At 43.8% G+C, this 18,980-nt stretch overlaps 1 protein-coding gene across 2 annotated transcripts in view; it reads right to left on the bottom strand.

Annotated features, from left to right (window-relative positions):
* Window positions 1-3,085: 3,085 nt before the first annotated feature.
* The window catches only part of LOC147426800 (beta-glucosidase 25-like), a 90,266-nt gene continuing 74,371 nt past the window's right edge, over window positions 3,086-18,980 (bottom strand). For both annotated transcript variants that reach the window (XM_086498444.1, XM_086498445.1), the window contains exons 9-14: window positions 7,840-8,060; window positions 7,714-7,751; window positions 7,525-7,648; window positions 7,330-7,435; window positions 6,988-7,247; window positions 3,086-3,417 (exon numbers count right to left, since the gene is read on the bottom strand). In XM_086498444.1, the coding sequence (XP_086354570.1) occupies window positions 7,058-7,247; window positions 7,330-7,435; window positions 7,525-7,648; window positions 7,714-7,751; window positions 7,840-8,060 (679 nt within the window). In that variant the 3' untranslated portion in view covers window positions 3,086-3,417; window positions 6,988-7,057. The remainder of the gene's footprint in view (window positions 3,418-6,987; window positions 7,248-7,329; window positions 7,436-7,524; window positions 7,649-7,713; window positions 7,752-7,839; window positions 8,061-18,980) is intronic.

Here is an 18,980-nt window from a genome sequence, read left to right as displayed (position 1 = left end):
ACCATGTTGGATGCAGGTGCTGGCCCTTGTTGAAAAGTAGGACCAAGTGCTAGCCCTTGTTGAAAAGTAGGACCAAGGCTTTGCTGTATTTGTCGCAATCCCTTGAGGTAGTAGCAATCCTTGTCTTCATGCCCCGACTTTTCGCAGAAGTGGCAGTAAGCCCGAAGGAGACAGTCCTGTGGAGGGTGTCCTGGAGCGTGGCATGAGCGGCACCATACCATAGCCTTAGTCTCCTGCTGAGATCTAAGCTCTTCTAGCTCTCTCTTTATTTGATCCAAAGCGTCGTGATGTGGGGGCTTTTCCTGTCTGAGGGAGATTGATTTCTTCTCTTGAAGAGCTCTCTGTAACTTTATGGAATCGAGTTCTCTACGCAAATAAGTCAATGGATCAGCAGGACTACTTTCGGAAAACAAATAGGGAGTCTCTATGTGAGGGGAGTTGCTGAACAGCTTCCTAGCCCCCTCTATCCTAGTAGCAACTACAATGAACTCTTCCAGAGTCGCGTCCGGTTGGAGACTCTCTCGGAGTTTTTGTTGCGAAGTTTTGAGGAGCACCTTTTCCACCCACTTCTTAACCATGAATTCACCGGGTTGCTGGGGGAGCTTGGCCACCAGCGACTTAGTTTTAGTCATAAGCTCTGCAAAAGTCTCCTCTGACTTGAGCACCATGTTGGCCAACTCATCCAACGCCTTCTCCTGGTAGTCACTTGGCCTGAAAGCTGCACAGAACTGCTGTCTTAAGGCTGCCCAAGTTGCAAAATGGTTCTCTGCAAACTGGCTGTACCATTTATCTGCTAAGCCATCCAAGGTGGATGGAAATAGTACCAAATAAGCATCTTCTCTGTTCAGACCACGACCCCTACAAAGAGAGACAAACCTTCTTGCATGGTCGTCAGCATCTTTTGAAGAGAGTCCTTTGAAGGTAGGGAACTTGATATTTACCTTGGCCAAAACACTAGCTAACGGCTCCATGGCCCCTTGTGTAGCCTGTTGCACAATAGCCTGCTGTAGCAGAATAGGAGAGAGCTTTACCGGAGAAGGTGATCGAGAAGATGCGGAACCGGATGAAGGAATGGGTGATGTCGTATGTGTAGGTATAGGTGATGAGGTTGATGGACTTCTACAAGGTGTCAAAGGTCGTCTTCTGTGATAGTACTTCAGAGGGGTCAGTAGTGCGCTTTGACGCTCGACTGACCGCCTTGTATGTGTCATGCAGTGACCACCAATCCAACCAACTTTGGCAAAAAAGGGCCCTTAACTGTGGACTGAACAACAAAGGTCTAGACTAGGACAAGTGAGGATAATGACCAGACCAGACTAGACCAAGACCAGAGACGAGGACCAGAGACTAGACCTAGACCAGAGACAGAGACGAGGACCAGAGACTAGACCAGGACGAGAGACGAGGACCAGAGACGACGACGAGGACTGGTTGGACCAGGGCGAGAGAGGTCTAGACCAACAGACTAGCAACCCAAATGCAAGCAAAGGGGCGAAGCTCGGTAACAACGAACTAGCTTCACGATTTGTATCTCCACAGAGTGAGACTTCATGTGAGGTCCCACCGTGATCGCCAAAATGAGAGCACCTGTAGCGCGGATAACGTGTCGTGCTCTCTACAATGGGTGGTCCTCAGTGCAATGTGCGTGACAATCTCACTCAAACAGACTAAATCTCCCTCAAACAGACTGAACAGAAAGGAAACAGTAGACGTCAACAGAGCTCGCTAAGACACAACAACAGACCAGAACATATGACTCGACTATCTCAAAAACTGATACAGACTCTGGTGTGGCAGCACACTCAGCTCTAGCCCAGGACTCTTAGGTACAATGGGGGTGTCGAGGCTCAGATGTGCCGGGATGGTGCAGACGTGCTCTGTGTAAAGACCCACTCTAGACGACTACGTACAAGATCATAGGTGAAGAAGATCCTCGAATAACCAACCGCTACTACTCATATGTACCACATAAAGAGCCACCAACAGCTCATAAATGTCAGCCATGTGGTGACTTGGCCACGAGGTCCACTAGACCACCGTCGGTACCTTGCCACGTGTCACTTCCCAGCCCAGAGGGTCTGTCCAGTGTCGGTCCAGTGTGAACCGGCCTAGACCTGTCCTGTGAAAGACAATGTACCGTGAAGGACACTGTAGTCCGTCCAGTGTGAACCGGCCTAGACCTGTCCTGTGAAAGACACTGTACCGTGAAGGACACTGTAACCCTGCTACAGGTATTAATCCAGAGTGGGATCCCCAATTGCTCATAGAAGTGGACACAGATGTCCCTCTTAGAGAACATATACAACTAAAGGACCAAGAAGGACATATGATTCATCTTCAGAAGATAATCTACAAGAACCTTCCTAATGAATGCTTTCACTACCTCAAGCAAGGACACCTCATTAAAGATTGTCCAGATCTTGTTAGTAAACTTCAAAAGGAACTTGAAAAATCCAAAAAAGCTAAAGACCTAAATCAAGGATTTCAGCCATTCAACAAGGGGCAGTGGAAAAAAATAGGAACTTCCAAGGAACACTCCCAATACGTATGTTAATAAGTTTGGGGCTCTTCTTGATGAGGTTTTTGATCCCTCTAGAAATTGCACCTGAAGACAAGAAACCCTCTTCTCAAACACAAGATGCTACGCAAATAGATAATGGTCCAACACAACAAGTCTCTGATCATCCCCCCATATAGACCAACCCAATGATACCTCCTGAAAGTCCAATGGAGAAAACCAAGGGCTTCTCCTTAGACTCTAACTCCTCAGACAGTGAACCTGGCATCCAAGCAACTCAAGAGATACCTATGTCCATACAAAAAGGGAGGGGGGGTCCAACCAACAAGGATAATGAAGAACATAGCTTCTGTAATGGGCTCCAACAACAAGACAAAGCTGAATTGAACAAATCCTCTCAATTCCGTGTTCTCAGTGGATATTCTCATGACTCAAGCAGAGGAGAAAACTCTTCCTATGCCAAGAGGTAAACCCAAAAGAAAGAAGGCAAAAAGAAGTCTGCTTGTTAATCATCATTCTTAATTTGCTAGATCTATTTTTCCTAGCTTTCTTTTTAAATGCAGTCGAAACCTTTTGAGTGTCCTTTATTAGAACAATAAAAGCATTTTTGTGAAGACTAAAATCCCTTGAATGTGTGATCCCCTTTATGCAGCTCAGACAACAAAGGTTTGTAATCATACAGTAATATAGAAGAGTCAGATTTACAGCTCACCATCCAATATTGTTGTAGCAAATCAACTGTCATGTACATTCTGTTAAGTCTGGCTACTCTGTAACAGCTGCCCTATTGTTTATTGGACCATGTGAAGCCAGAGGCATCCACTAAAGTGTGCTTGATTGTCAGCTTTTCCCAACTTTGCTTCTCACAGCCTTGTATTATGTGGCCTAAGGCATTGTATCTGTCATTCAAAGAAGTTACCATGTTAAACTCACCAATGATCAACAAAGGAGAATTGAGGGAATTTAGATTTGCCCAAGTAGAAGTCCTCTCAAAAATGAAATTTGAAGCATATAAGCTGACTATTGTGCAATTGAATGGCTCTTTCAAAGTAACAACTATGGAGTGTCCCTTATGTTTAGTCTTGACCTCAGAAATAAGATGTTCATGTTTTGAGTTGATTCCCAATACAGCTCCTCCTTTACCTGCAGAGTAGTTAGAGGAAAACCATTTATGTTCTTTGTTGATTCTCTGAAGATGAACCTCTAGAGAAAATTCTTTAGCTTTGAGTTTCTGCAAGCAGATGAAATCAGGTTGAAGATTAAGATCTAACAGCTATTTCTTAATGTAGAGAGACCTGACAGGGTTAGTTAACCCTTCACAGTTGAAAGAAATGCCAGTTGTAGGTTTCATCATTTTTTAGAAGCTTTAGAAGGCTTTACATATGAAATTGATGCTCTGTTGGGGGCCTTGAATCAAGCTCTAGGGATGACTTATCTAACTGGAGACCTATCACCTGTCCGACTTCTGTGTACAAGATCTTTTCTTTGTCCCAAGCTAGGAGGCTTGAAAGAGCAAAAAGGTTTTATTAGCGGGAGACTCATACCTGATGTAATAATAGCACTTTGGGAGGGAATGGAGTATGCAGAGGACTCTGATCAAGATTTTATATTTTTTAAAATAGACTTTGATAAGGCTTATGATAGAATTGAACTGGATTTCATTCTTCAAAGTCTATATGATATGGGTCTAAGGTAATTGTGAGAAATGATGTTCAGTCAGTCGAGAACTTCTGGGCTTGCCTTAACACTTACAATCTAGCCAGTGACTTAGTTATCAATCATGCTAAAACACGTTACAGAATTTCCAAGGGAACCTGTCCATCAGTGATAATTCAGGCACGTTGCAAACAGATAGAGGAAGTATACATATTCAGGCTTTTAGGTATTCCTATGGGATTCAATGTGCCTTTCAACCACAAATCGGATTGGGTGCTGGAAAGGTTCAGGAAAAAACTCTCTCTCGCAGAATCATCAACCTAATCTATCTGCTAAAGTTTTTGTCTTGCTTACAATTGTACCAGGCCTTAGCATACATAAAGCTGATTTAGCTATAAACTTTAACATGCCATGTGTCTCTCTTTCTTGCTTGCGTGCTAGGGGATTTCTTAGATTAGTTTTTCTCTTTTGTGATGATGGGCAAGGTTCCTGTTAATTCTTGGTTCATTACCTACTTTCTACTTTAGTCTTTTTCTTATCTTATTGGTACCCTTCTCAATATCTGCGAAACAAAGTTCTGTCCTTAGCAAGAAGATTCCTCTAGGGTGGATCAGAAGTAAGCAAAGTACCTAAAGTTTCTTGGAAAGTCTGTTGCAACCTTAAAGAACAAGAAGGACTTGGCATTCTGAACCTTCAACACCTAGCTACTAAGCTCTCAGTAAATGGATTATGAGGGCTTCTTCCTCCTGATCAAAGGAAGAACAAGCCAATTCCACCTGAAAGATTATAGAGCTTGGTCAAATCTCTCAGTTCATGAATTATTAACCTCAAGTGCTAACTTTACCCCTAGAGGGTCTGCTCTTGGTTGCGAGTTTTGGAATGCCTGGAATAGCCAAAAGGCCCACTGGTGTCCTCTAGAAGCTTGGAGTTGCTCTCACTTCTTTTGGCTGCAAGATTCTATCTGCTTTGGATGGTTTAGTCACTTAGAGGGATGGCTGGATTTCAATAGGAAGGCAAACAAATGTTTCAAAGCAGGCATAAGGTGCTGGAGGGGTCTTTCTTTCTGCAGAAGAACTCATTCAAAGATTCAATGTCTCTCAAGGATGTGCAACTTTGATACCTGAGAGATGTCAGATCTTTATTAACAGGCTTCAACAACGTGCTAAGGGACAATATGTGTCTACCTCTCAGACCTGTCTTCACATTTATCTCTACAAAGTGGGTTCTGTCAAGATGGATCCTAACCTAGTGAATAAACTCAATCAGAAATGGGGCATTCATTTGACAGATAAACAATGGATATATAGATTTAAATGTGTCTGGCCTTGCCCCCCTAGCAATCAAGCATAGCTGTTTGATGTGGCTGATCGTCCATCAAGGAATTTGACAGGTGCTAAAGCAAAAAAAAGTAGGTGTCTCAAGTGGAATTTGTCCCGGATATAAATGTAATGAGGAATCTATTCTACACCTGTTTGTGCATTGCAAATTCAATCTCCTATTCAAAGGGGAGCTACAAAAGGCTTGTGATGTATCAGAAACTTCGATTAACCTACTTGGGGAATTAGTTTCATGATGTACCCTTATGGACATGCCTAAGGGGAACTCTCCTATGGCATATATGGCTGGAGAGAAACAAAGCTCAGAATGGTCAAGTACATTCTTCATTTGCAATACCATTGTCTATTGGATTTATGGGCATTATGAAGGATGTCCTTGATATAATTACAGAAGCTTCAACTTTGGAGGTTAAAGAGCTTCAAAAGATTATTGGATGGCAAAGATGGAGGCAGATTATTTTCTCCCTGTATGAGCCCACAAGGATATCTCTGATTTATAGTTACCTGTCAATCTGATGTTTCCTCTTAAAGTTGTATTTTCCCTTGGTCTATTCACTCACAGACAAAATATCCCATGTCCTTCCTCAGAGGAATTTGTAATTTCTTTCCTTTTCTAATTCATTGCAGTTTCTACCCCCCAAAAAAAAAAAAAGAGCTACTGCATAAGACAACCTGAACACATTCCAGACCGGACAGCCGAATCAATGCAAAATAGTCCAAAGACATGGCCTCCTCTTTCTGTAGCCGAAGGCTGCCCAAACCAACGGTGACTGGAACCTTCCAAAATAACCCAACAACAGGACAAAGCTGCAAGATATAAAAGCTGGGACTGCTCTACATCAGAAGGAAAGGGATATAACACTACCAGGCTCTGGCCACAACCCCAAGCTAACATAGATATTAGCAATTAATAGGACGAGTGTAGAAGGAAGAGGGTATTATAAGAGGATAATGCCATGTACAATACTATAAGAGGGTAATGCCATGTTTGTCTACAGAGTAGTGATGAAGTCCCTGCTTTAAGCTGAGCTTTTCCTGCGAGTCTTCGCCCATCATGTGCACCTATCATCCCCACACTTCAGTTGTTGCTCGTCGATCAGGGCTTGATGCATTTCATGAACCTTGCACTTGTTACATCAGAGATGATAGATCATAAAGCAGCCATGTGCCTTGGAGGGATGCTTGGCTAACTATAAATTCACAATAAGTTTAGGACAAATTCTCACAATATTTCCCACATTGTGACTTACCTCAACATCATGAGCTTCTGTGAGGGAGGCGCCGCATACCTAGCTAGGTACGATTGGGGGCAGGGGCCGCCGGCTAGCTAGGTATGCAGTGCCTCTCGAGAAGAAGCTCATGATGTTATGCATTGTATGAAAAACACTGAGAAAGACTACGTTTTCCTACATGAGAAAATTTCTAAATTTTCTTGTGAAAATGATGACGACACTAATGTTAATCAATCTTCATCACCTGCAATTTGCAGGCATCGAGAAAAATGATCAATGCCACCTTTGGGATGAGTTTCAGTTTGTCAAGGTCATTATTGGGATAAGTTCTTGCTTCTACTCAGAAATTGCCTATACCACTTAGCTGATGCTTTGGGATAACGTTTGTGACCATTTTTGTAGTCAACATAATGAAGACCAAAACGGCATACAAGCCCCGACTCCCATTCGAAGTTATCCAGTAGGGACCAAACAAAGAATCCTTGCACATTGTACCCATAATTCCTACACAAAGCAGGAGACCAATCAACAAAATTCCTACAGAAAGCAAGAAACCAATCAAGAGTACTTTTTACAGAAATGTGACCTGATTGCATTGGACAAATGTTCTAGTGAACTACTAAGGAAGTTGACCCGCTTCACATCATTCAGCGCTTTCTTCACACTCACACGGAGCTCACGGTCCATGCAGCCTGGTTCAAACAAACAAAAAAAAAAAAGCTACTTTAAAGAATTCACACCCAGCCTGCAAAAACCTTGTCAGTGGCAATTGCAAAATCACCATTTTCAGTTATGATGATGGGATGAGCTTGAAGTTCCTGCTTGCCATATCTATTTTCCATCCAGCCAAGAAGCTTTGGCAGTCCCCAAGGGCAATTGTATATCCAGCCGATGTCCGGAGGACCCTGCAGAGGGAACCCACCATTGGAACTCTACCTAAAAGCTAGTTATGGAAAAGCCAATAACTGACCATTGCTTCTCCAATGAGTTGCCCATCTGGCCCAATATCTGACAGTACAAAACCCAAAAGACTCATTCAAAAACTTAAAAATTATGGCCAAAACAAAGGTAAAATAAGGGGAAAATTGGCACATACAACCAACAGTGGCTTGGCGATCTGTCTCATACCACCTTAGATTCGGAGTTAATTCCTCAGGAGCATTCTGCACATAATATGCTGTGTAATAGTTGAGGCCAATAAAATCTAAGCTTCCCTTAAGTTCTTTGGACTCATCCTCAGTGAAAACAGGCAGACGAGTTCTGACAGAAGTCTTCATAGAAGACGGATAGTCACCAAATAATATGGGATCCAGAATCCTGAAATGTGGCAAACAGCACAATTATTTGGAAGACAACCCAGCACCAAACCAACCCGCCGCCCCCCCCCCCCCCCCCCCCCCCCCCTCCCTCCTCTTTGAGAGATGATCCTATGCGAAAAGTTCACAACTAGCACAGAAGCTCACCATGCCCTCAAAAATTGCTTATCTAACTTTCAACACCAGTACCCTCAACCAACATTTAAGTCCCCCCAAAAAAACTTAGAAGAGCTTGCTGATGTATCCCACTGACCACCTGAAGTGCAAACTAGCTCTGACCATATATCCTAGCCATTAGTCTTGGTGATTAAGAAGCTGGGAGGCCCAAAGTCATCAAGCTCTCTTCAACACACCGGTGGGACGTCCAGATAATCCACAGAGTATCATGACGAAAATAATGTCGTGTGGATGGGCATCAAAACTCATTCACAGTAGAAGGCAGCATGTCTAAAGTGCCCCGTCTATAGCTCAAGTCTATGAGCATGAATACAGGATCTGTTGCTGCCCCTCATAAATCATGTGACCCTTGAGGTCTCTCTCGACAACAGCTGAGGGTGCTCGCATACTCTTTAAAGAGGAACTCTGTCTTTTCTTTTGGCTCTAGATTGAAGTGATTCCTGTTCTGCTTTCGATTTATTTTTACATTTGTATCATTAATTCCCGTTGGCATCAGTTACAGCGCTACCAAAGCTCGGTTTTCGAACGATCACCTACGATCGAGATTCATCTACTCCCACTTTTGATTCCAAGAGTCCAAGAGTTCTCTCGATGATGAGATTCTGTGACACCTCCTTTAGATTGGGACTATTTAGTGAATTCGGTATCAGAGTTACAATTTTCTATCACTTCTAAATAATACTCCTTAAGTTGAGAACATTGTGTTGTAGATTTTGATTTTCCTTCTTAACAATAAAGATATAGGGACAAAGGAGGAAGGGAGGATTGTAGAACAGAGGCCAAAAACTCCACCAAAGAATCTCCAATATCAAACTCCGGATCTCCAAAGCTGTACTCCAATATAATAAGCATCACTACAACACAAAACTCTACATCAAACTCACGGAGGGATAGCTTCAAGCGATCCCTAACAACTATCAATAGGGCTACGACTTCTGCCACTTGTAGTAAGAAGTCAAAGACGAGGCTTATCCCAGTGTTATCGGGGGACGCCTACTCGGGGGGGGGGATGCCAAAATGGCGTTTCGGGCATCTCGAAACATCTCGGAAAGGCTAGCCATTCCGGACAAGCAGATGAGGCGGGAACAATTTTTAGGTTTCAATTTTTCGTTTCCCCCTTATAAAATGACCCCGGCTCAAGCTCTAGCCTCTTTCGAGTTCTCAAAGTCTACAAGGCTACATAGTACAAGCTCTCTCTCTCTCTCTCTCTCTCTCTCTCTCAAGTCTACACGACACACGTTTGCCATAGTAAAGTTGAATGGTCTTCAAATCGGGTCTTTTGTGAGTATTAGAGTCAAACGACTCTAATACTACTTGTATTCGATCACATAGTGAAAGTGAGAGGCATGTAATTGGTGGCCCTAGAGGCAAGCTCTTGTGGTAAACAAACGACAATGGAAGTATCTCTACCCAACAAGATGATGTCTTCCATTGTGCCTTCATTTGAGGCGCGCAAGTTACACTTCAACCATTTCTAGATGTTGATCCAAGCGTAGGAGCATCTAACCAAGCAGCCAATGATGCCTCTTTTGAGAGAGAATCTCAATACTATCACCTATCATGTGTTCTAGATCCTCTGAAATGACGAACGATCTGCCATAATACTCATGAGAGAGAGCTCTTATCAATAGAACCAAATTGAGCCGCACCCAAAATCTACCGACCCTTCCCAAAAAAGAGTGTAAGTGACGGGTAACATGGGTTGTATGTGAGAGCACGTGTGTATGTATAAAGTTTACGAGTATGGAAAAATGGCCAGGTAGGTATATGGGCAGCAGGGTTGCGGGCAGGGGACAAGAGAGGTTGGCACAACGGACAGGAGTTCGGGCAGGCGGGTAAGGGCAGTGTGGGCAAGCCAACAATGAGCAAGGCGGCTTGCAGGGTGACGCGGGCAGGTGATTTGGAGGCAACACTGTAGAGATGGTGCCACAACGAAGTTGGAAGGAGATGCGAGAGTGGTGCAAAGCTACCTACTAACTCTGCAAGAACACTGGTGATATATACATTGGAGGATAAAGGATATGTAAAACCTTGTGGACTTTGTCCTGCTACAAAGCTTTTGCTATCATCTCCCTGCTAAACTCTGAAGGCCTTATCCAAATCTGCACTGCAGTCCTGAGTACTTTTACATGCACGCTACACGTGAGAGGAGACCGCCAAGACCTGTGTGCAAGGTGCTGATGGTGCGTGGGATTCTTGATGAAGCTATGCAACAGCCAGTAAGTGGCGTTTCTTAATTTTAAACTGTTGTCTTGCTGAGTTTTTAGACTATCGCTATGCTAAGTAGATTATTTAAACAAGTGATAAAATCAGGAGGCCTGCCCTTGAGAGTAGCAATGGCAGGTAAAAAAATAGTTTCCAAAGTGGGCTCATTAAGGAGAATCTACTGAGATGCTCACATATGCTTGAGGAAAAAAAAAGTTGAGGTGGGACGTGGAGAGAGAGAGAGAGAGAGAGAGAGAGAGAGAGAGAGAGGTGCCTTGTGTCAGCTCGAGGCCGCCAAGAGAGATATAAAGTTTTCTAAAGTTGCCGTCTCACGAGGGTCGTGTTGCACTGACAATCAAAGTTAAAAGTCAAACTCTTAAGGATATGGCATCTTTAGAAATACCATGTGGCATCAAAGAGAGTGATCATATCCCCATGTTGCCACTTCATTGTGGTGAGGTTGATAATCCCACCATGCCTTTGCAAATGATCGTGTTAATGATCGCGTAGCGGCTCGTTGATAAGAGCGAGCGACCCCCGCCGTAGGTGGGTCGCGCAAGCTCGTGGTTGATGAACATCATTCAAACATTGCCACAGAGGAAGCTATGATTAACATATTCACAATTCTCACAAAGATTTTTCAATTTCACGGACCATTTTATGAAAAGCTTTAAAAAATGGACACTTCATTATTTTGTTTTGGTACCAAACTAGTGTTTAGAGGGGACTAATGTCAAGACGAGGGTCATGTAGCTAGGAGCCTATGAGATTTCGCTAAGAACCTACTCTCATTAGGAGCCTACGAGAATAGGGATTAACCCTTGAAGACTCATGGTGCTCTAGTCGAGAAGGTGGCTACATTAATATTGACAACTTGGCATGGTAAGGTGTCGTGGCAACACTGCCAAGGAAGGAAAGGTCGTGTTTTTTCTTTTTTTTTGGGGGGGGGGGGGGGGGGGGTGTCGAGCAATAATTTTGGGAATCGAATATATGGGGAATGGGTCAAAGGTTGAGTTTCACCTTTAAGTTTCATGGGAAGTGGTGGATTTCGAGTTGAATAGAGTGAATCATGATGTGTCGCAGCAGCCTCGACTTTAGAGCTACGCTGTCGTAATGCAGTAGAGAAGCACAACATGCACTGCGCATGGTCGAGGAGGGGAGAGTACCTATTGAAAGTGGATAAAATAATGAGAGATTTGTTGAGTGCTTGCTTATAATATACGGGGCTCAGCTCAGTGAGTTCAATCAAGCTGAAAAATAGTTTTGCACGAAATAGGCAGTCCAAGTGATGATCAGTAGTATTGTATATAGCGTCACGCAGCCTTCACAACAGATCAAATCCATGGAAGTGATGCACCTGCAGTCCTTCATGATGGGCGTAGACAAGCCGAATGCTGCTCATGTCGTGAAAAATACAATGGCTGCTAAAGGCACACCTTGCAATATAGGATCAACTGTACTGTGCTGAATTACCACGGCTACTAATGACGACCTTCTAGCAGCAGCTGGAGCAGAAACGTCAAGTATTGATCAACATGCAGTCGCTCAATTTTCAGCGCCAGACGCATCATCAAATGCTCATGATGGCGTAGTTCTGCGGTGTTGAAGCTCCCCACACCATAACTCGTGTCTTGCCCATTCGCTGGCATACCCCCATGAGTCCTTGAGAGAGAAATGCGACCACTGAGCTCTCTCAGGATAGTTTCCTACGACATTAAAATTTTGTTCTTCTCGGGTGTGTGTGTGTTCATGCGCTAATCAAAAGAGAAAAATGGTATAACCTTTCTATCAGCGAAGTGTGGTAGATTAAGTATGCCATTGCCCTCTTGAATAACAGGTCTTGAGTTGAACCCTCCTCGTTGGACATATCTTTAAGGTCTCTTGGGGTAGTTTCCTACGAAGTTAAAATTCTCTTCTTCTGGGAGGTGTGTGTGTGTGTTGGGGGGGGGGGGGGGGGGGGGGGGGGCTAATAAAAAGAGGAAAATGGTATAACCTTTCTATCACCCAAGTGTGGTAGATTGGTTATGCCATTTCTCTCTTGAATATGCTTTGGTGCCACAAACACAGCGCAAAAAATTGGATGATAAGGTTGTCAAATGCATTTTTGTTGATTATAGTAATTAAAGCAAAGATTACAGACTGTACCATCCGCAAACAAAGCGTATCTTATGATGCTGGTGATCCTACCGATGTCACTCTTTACCAAACTGTTGTTGGATGCCTTATTTATGTATGCAATACGAGGCCGGATATTCAATTTGCGATCTCACAGGTCAGCGGATTTATACATAGCCCAGGGTCTAAGCATTGGCAGGTTGTTAAGCGGATCTTCCGCTACTTGAGTGGCACTTTACATCTTGGGTTGTTTTATCCCAAAGGGAGATCATTGCTATTAGATTTACATGCTTTTTTCGACTCAGATTGGGCTGGTTGTTATGACACGTGAGTGTTCACGAGCAGTTTTGGTTTCATGCTTGGCAATTCATGTATATCATGGTTGAGCAAGAAGCAACCTATTGTGGCCACTTCCAATTGTGAGGCTGAGTACATGTCAGTCTTCACAGCTACGGTTGAGTGTGTATGGCTCAGATGAATTATGGATGATTTGGATGTTGGACACGACACTGCCAACATCATCTACACTGATAGTTAGAGCGCATTGGCAGTTGCGAGGAATCCAGTTTCTCATGCTCGCACAAAGCACACTGAGGTGCATTGTCACTATGTCAGGGAGAGACTCAGTAGAAGAGATGAGCTTGGCTTATGTGCCAACACAGAAAAACCTTGCAGATCTTTTCACAAAGGCATTGTCTCGTGAGAAGTTCGAAGCTTTCCGCAAAGCTTTGGGCTTACTTCCCTTGGTGGACTGATCATGTCACGTGACACATCCAACCCTATGTGTCCGTGGCCAAGCTATAGCATAACAAGGGTTCCGTCAGTCTAGTCTGTTTAGATTAGAAGTGATCTGGCACTTTTATGAGTCTGTTCGCAGATCGTGCATGCCCAGACACTTAGTTTAGATGCATATCCTCTGGTTGCACACAGCATGATCATAAGCATTCCCATCAGAATCCTTCAAGGGAATTTTCCAACGCATTTAGTCTATTTTCCCTATTTTTGGCATTTTTCACTTATTACTTTTAAGTGACTTTTGTTGAAAAGTAGGTAGGGCAAATTGAGTAAGTTTGTATATAAGCAAATCTAGACTAGCACTAATTGAGAAGAGGCAGTAGGAGCTGCATCGCTCAACAGGTAACTTCTCATGCAAGAATCCCTTGGTGGCGATTTCCCTCCAAGCAAGAAGATCCCAGACCTAGCATCGCAAGAAGACAACAGTCCCTAGCGTTTTCAGCAGACATCCATCGCCAAGCTTCCTTCAAGCCTAGCGTTTTTAGTCCAGCATTGTCCGCTACAGATTTCAGCCTTTGGCGATTTGCAGCAGTCCATTTTCAGCCCACAGCAGTAGCAGATTTTCAGCAACAAAGACCAGCAAATTCAGCGTTTTCTCTTGCATTTTCAGCCGCAACAGAATTCAGCCTATCAACGTTTTTGGACAGCAGATAAAGAGTAGTAGATTTCAGCCTAGATTTCAGCCCTTAGATCGGTCTCGCCATCCCCGTCGTCGTCATCGATCTAGCCTAGACTTGCATCAGTCACATGCATTCAGTTTGAACCAGTTTGTGCAATCAATAGTAGACCACTCTCACCGACGAGAGTGGGGCCTTCGGAGGAGGGTTTACAACGTCTCTGGTGTCGTATTCTCTTCTCTCTCTATTTCTCAGTCTCATACACTCGCACGCACAGTGTCCATTCACTTTGTATATAATCATTGCACTCTCTCATTAAAAGCGGAAGGCAAAGGAACCTTGAGCACAATTCGGAGCACTCATCTTGAGCAAAGTTCAAACATTCATTCCGCTGCACCTTACATTGGTATCAGAGCTTTGGAAGTGTTCTGTATCACTCAAGGAAAGAACCACAAGAAATTTTTTTTGCTTGTTGAGGTCGCACGAACCGAAGTTCGCTTGGGCGTGTAGATTCTTAATCGTGTTTTTGAAGAGTGACAGGAATCCCAAGAAAGAAGGGCTTGTCCAGCCTCCCCTTGTGCGTCTTTTCACTCATTGAGAGCGCACTGTGCGCTTAGCGGCCGGCCAATCGACGTGAGGTGGGAAAAAGCAACCTTGGTGTGAGTGCAAGGCCGCCAAGGGGTGCACCCGCGGAAAAGAGTAGAACTCGGGTAAAGAGAAGATCCTTCTCGAACACAGATTGCAAGCAAAAGAAGACCCTCAAGAACCTCAAGACCTCAAGACCCTCAAGAACCCAAGAACCACAAGAACCCAAGTTCCTTGTGAACTTCAGAACCCAAGATCATAGTGCATGGTCATCACCCGAAGCGGAATGGATACTTTGCATACAGGTGATGAGCATGGGAGTGACGAAGAAGAGTTTTCCCCACCAAGAGGCTTTTCCGACCCACCCTCTTCCCCATCTACGCCACGAGTTGTACCAAATTCTATGGAGGTGATGGTCAAGTCAATGATGGAGATGATGACACAACTAGAAAGAAAAGCAGAACGACAGGAAGCCAAGGACCGCGAGCGCGAAGAAAGAAACGAAAGAATTGCCATACAACAAGAAGCGACTCGCATTTCTTTGGAACGTTAGCGCGACAAACGAAAAGAAAGAAAAGCACAAAGGAAGGAGGAAGCCGAAGCAAGACGAGCGGCCTTGGAGGTCGATCGTGAGGTTCAAAGAGCGGCCTTGGAGGCCAATCGGGAGGCTCAAAGAGACCTCCGCACTCAAGAATTGGTTTGACAAGTACGTGTCTCGAAGTCCGAACCAGCCAAAGATCGTGGGAGTTCCTCAAGTGGCGCAAGCCACGATGCGGACTCCAACAACCCAGTCACAAAGAAGTTGACTTTGAGTAAGTATGATGGTAAGATGGATTCTACGGTTATTCATTCTTGGTTGCATCAATTTAATGCTTATTTTGCGACAACTAAGAAGACAGGAAATAGCAAGGTTTTGACGGCAGCTATGTACCTTGCCGGTGATGCCATCAATTGGTACCACACATGGCAAGAAGCACAATTAGCTGCGCACCTATAGGAAGCTGACGAATTCACGCCCCTTTCTTCAATTGGGATGATTTCCAAAACAAGCTCAAAGGCGCGGTTTATGCCACCTCAGTACCTCGCACGATTGAAGGACGATTGGCGCGCTCTCAAGCAAAATGGTATGCTGGTTATGTCTTTTTCTAATTGTGTTTTGCAGCTAGGTACCCAATTACGCAAGTCGGAAGATGAACGCAAAGAGGCATTCCTTTATGGATTGGACGAGTATATCAAGTACGATGTCGATGTGCTTGATTCAATCGATCTCAACAAGGCGGTAGCGATCGCTCTCGCTTAGGAGATGAAGCACAACAAGGGAAAGCCTAAGGAGAACAAGATTTTCACAAGTACCTTGCAGACTTCTCAGAACCCTCAGAATGGTAAGAACGGTAACTCTTCTAACCAATCTTCTAACAGTCTCTCAGAAAAGAATTCTTCCAATGAACCTAAGGGTAAGGCTAACACAATTGCTAAACCTAAGCTCACTCCATATGAAAAGCTAGCACAAGGAATTTTAGGAGGATACATCACGTCGGAAGAGCAAAACACTTATTCTAAGGAAGGTCGTTGTTTTCATTATCACAATAAGGGTCACATAAAAAGAACATGTCCTAAGCTTGAATCGAATGAATCTAAAGAATCCACAGAACCCACTTCCTCTATCAATGCAATTAATGATAACACGAGTGTGCCCCAAGTTTCTCCTGACCTTCCCCATCGATGAGTCTGTCATTAAATGTTATGGTCATATGACGGGGCAGCGTTTTGTCATATTGTTTGACCTAGGTAGTATGCATGATGTGATCAGTCCATCTCTTGTTGAGAGAGCCTGCTTAGAGGTTAGTCAGAAATTTCCTCTCGAGGTCTCTGGCTTTGCTCCCGGTATGGACTCTCTCATCACGAAAGAGTGTCTTGGTGTGTTGTTTACAATTCAACAAGCTGCTTTCCGTAGAAGATTTTTTGTCTCTCCTCTCTTAGGATGTGATATGATTTTGGGCATCGATGGTTTCGTGAGTGTAACCCTCTCATTGATTGGGTGGAAAATACGTTCACTTTGAATGCCAAAAGTGACTCTCCCATTGTCATTCGTGGCGAGGAAGTTGTTCATTCTCCCTCTCTCATTGCAAATGTGCAGGCGAAGATTGAACGGATTCAGGAGAAGGAGACTCTCTCAGTCTCTTCTTCTCCAAAGCATGACACACAGGATTTGCATGATGATACGCATGATGATTTGAATGATAATGATGAGCATGATGATTTGGATGACAAGGACAAGCATGATGATTTGCATGATCAAGATGTGATTTCTCACAAGCATGATGAGTTGCATGAAGATGACGTGATTGTTCACAAGGAGGATGTGTTAGTTGATGCTTTTTCTAGCGAAGCTAACCTCGTTGCAGATTCGATCAATCACGAAGGACAGATCTTGGCTCTCGAGCTTAGGTCCAAAGAACCCTCACAGGAAGTATTATGTGTTCGCATGATTGATACGCACGCATTGTTCGAGTGTTTCATTCGTGATCGTTTCCTGTATTTTAGTCAGCATCTTTATGTGATCCCTTTTCCTAGGCATGGCATATTGTACGTTGAGCACGTTTCACTCATGAATGAGCACGAATGTATGCGGATTGTTTATAAAAAGCTGAAAAGTATGTATGTAAGGAAGCCACATTCCATGCCTCTTCCTCAGTATGACACATTCGTAGAACGAGCACAAGAAAAAGCATGGCCATTTCCGTTGTGATTTGCCACAGTTGATAAGAATAGATTAGAAAAACAAGATTAGATCTCATTGTTTGCGAGTGTTTGATGAACGGTTTGGTACTCCGTCTCTTTGTTCATCTACAATGCATGCACAGTCTATTAGGATGACAAGATTTTTTCCAATCACTTTACATGGAATAGGTATGTTCATGGTTTCGTGTTGGAAATGGTTTCAGGAATTTTCAGCCATGGAGATTCTTGAAGAAGAAAGAAGCATGACACTCGACGAAGTTGAAGCATTGAAGGAGCCACACAAGACTTTGTGTCGCTTTCGGCGCGGCCCAAAGAAGCAAGCTTTGCAGACCTTTATGAAGTTCAAGTACTGCACGACCCACACATCAGAGTGGGCCAGCGAAGAGTCCTCTCCAGGATTCCGGATGCTATTGGCGATCTCCCTTGACGCTATACAGTTCGGTACCAGTACCTCACTTTGAAAAGGAGGGGATGTCACGTGACACATGATACATCCAACCCTATGTGTTCGTGGACAAACTACAACATAACAAGGGTTCCGTTAGTCCAATCAATCTAGATTAGAAGTGATCTGGCACTTTTGTGAGTATGTTTGCGGACCGTGCATGCCCAGACACTTAGTTTAGATGCATATCCTCTGGTTGCACACAGCATGATCATAAGCATTCCTATCAGAATCCATCTGAATCCTTCAGGGGAATTTTCCAGCGCATTTAGCCTATTTTTCCTATTTTTGACATTTTTCACTTATTATTTTTAAGTGACTTTTGTTGGAAAGTAGGTAGGGCAAATTGAGTAAGTTTGTATATAAGCAAACATAGACTAGCACTAATTGGCAGAAGAGGCAGCAGGAGCTCCATCGCTCAACGGGCAACTTCTCATGCAAGAACCCCTTGGTGGCAATTTTGTGAGTATGTTTGCGGACCGTGCATGCCCAGACACTTAGTTTAGATGCATATCCTCTGGTTACACACAGCATGATCATAAGCATTAGAAGTGATCTGGCACTTTTGTGAGTATGTTTGCGGACCGTGCATGCCCAGACACTTAGTTTAGATGCATATCCTCTGGTTGCACACAGCATGATCATAAGCATTCCCATCAGAATCCATCAGAATCCTTCAGGGGAATTTTCCAGCGCATTTAGCCTATTTTCCCTATTTTTGACATTTTTCACTTATTATTTTTAAGTGACTTTTGTTGGAAAGTAGGTAGGGCAAATTGAGTAAGTTTGTATATAAGCAAATAGACTAGCACTAATTGGCAGAAGAGGCAGCAGGAGCTCCATCGCTCAATGGGCAACTTCTCATGCAAGAACCCCTTGGTGGCAATTTCCCTCCAAGCAAGAAGATCCCAAACCTAGCGTTTTTCATCATCAAGCACTAGCATCGCAAGAAGACAACAGTCCCTAGCGTTTTCAGCAGACATCCATCGCCAAGCTTCCTTCAAGCCTAGCGTTTTTCATCCAGCAGTGTCCGCTATAGATTTCAGCCTTTGGCGATTTGTAGCAGTCCATTTTCAGCCTCTCTTTCCACAACCATTTTAGCCCACAGCAGTAGCAGATTTTCAGACACAGGCCAGCAAATTCAGCGTTTTCTCTTGCGTTTTCAGCCGCAGCAGAATCCAGCCTATCAGCGTTTTTGGACAGCAGATAAAGAGTAGTAGATTTCAGCCCTTAGATCGGT

The sequence above is a fragment of the Adiantum capillus-veneris genome, chromosome 24 (genome assembly GCF_014529385.1).
Source record: "Adiantum capillus-veneris isolate H3 chromosome 24, ASM1452938v2, whole genome shotgun sequence".
In the NCBI taxonomy this organism is placed as follows: Eukaryota; Viridiplantae; Streptophyta; class Polypodiopsida; order Polypodiales; family Pteridaceae; genus Adiantum; species Adiantum capillus-veneris.
Note: the sequence above shows the minus strand (reverse complement) of the source record. Positions and strands in the feature narration are given on the sequence as shown.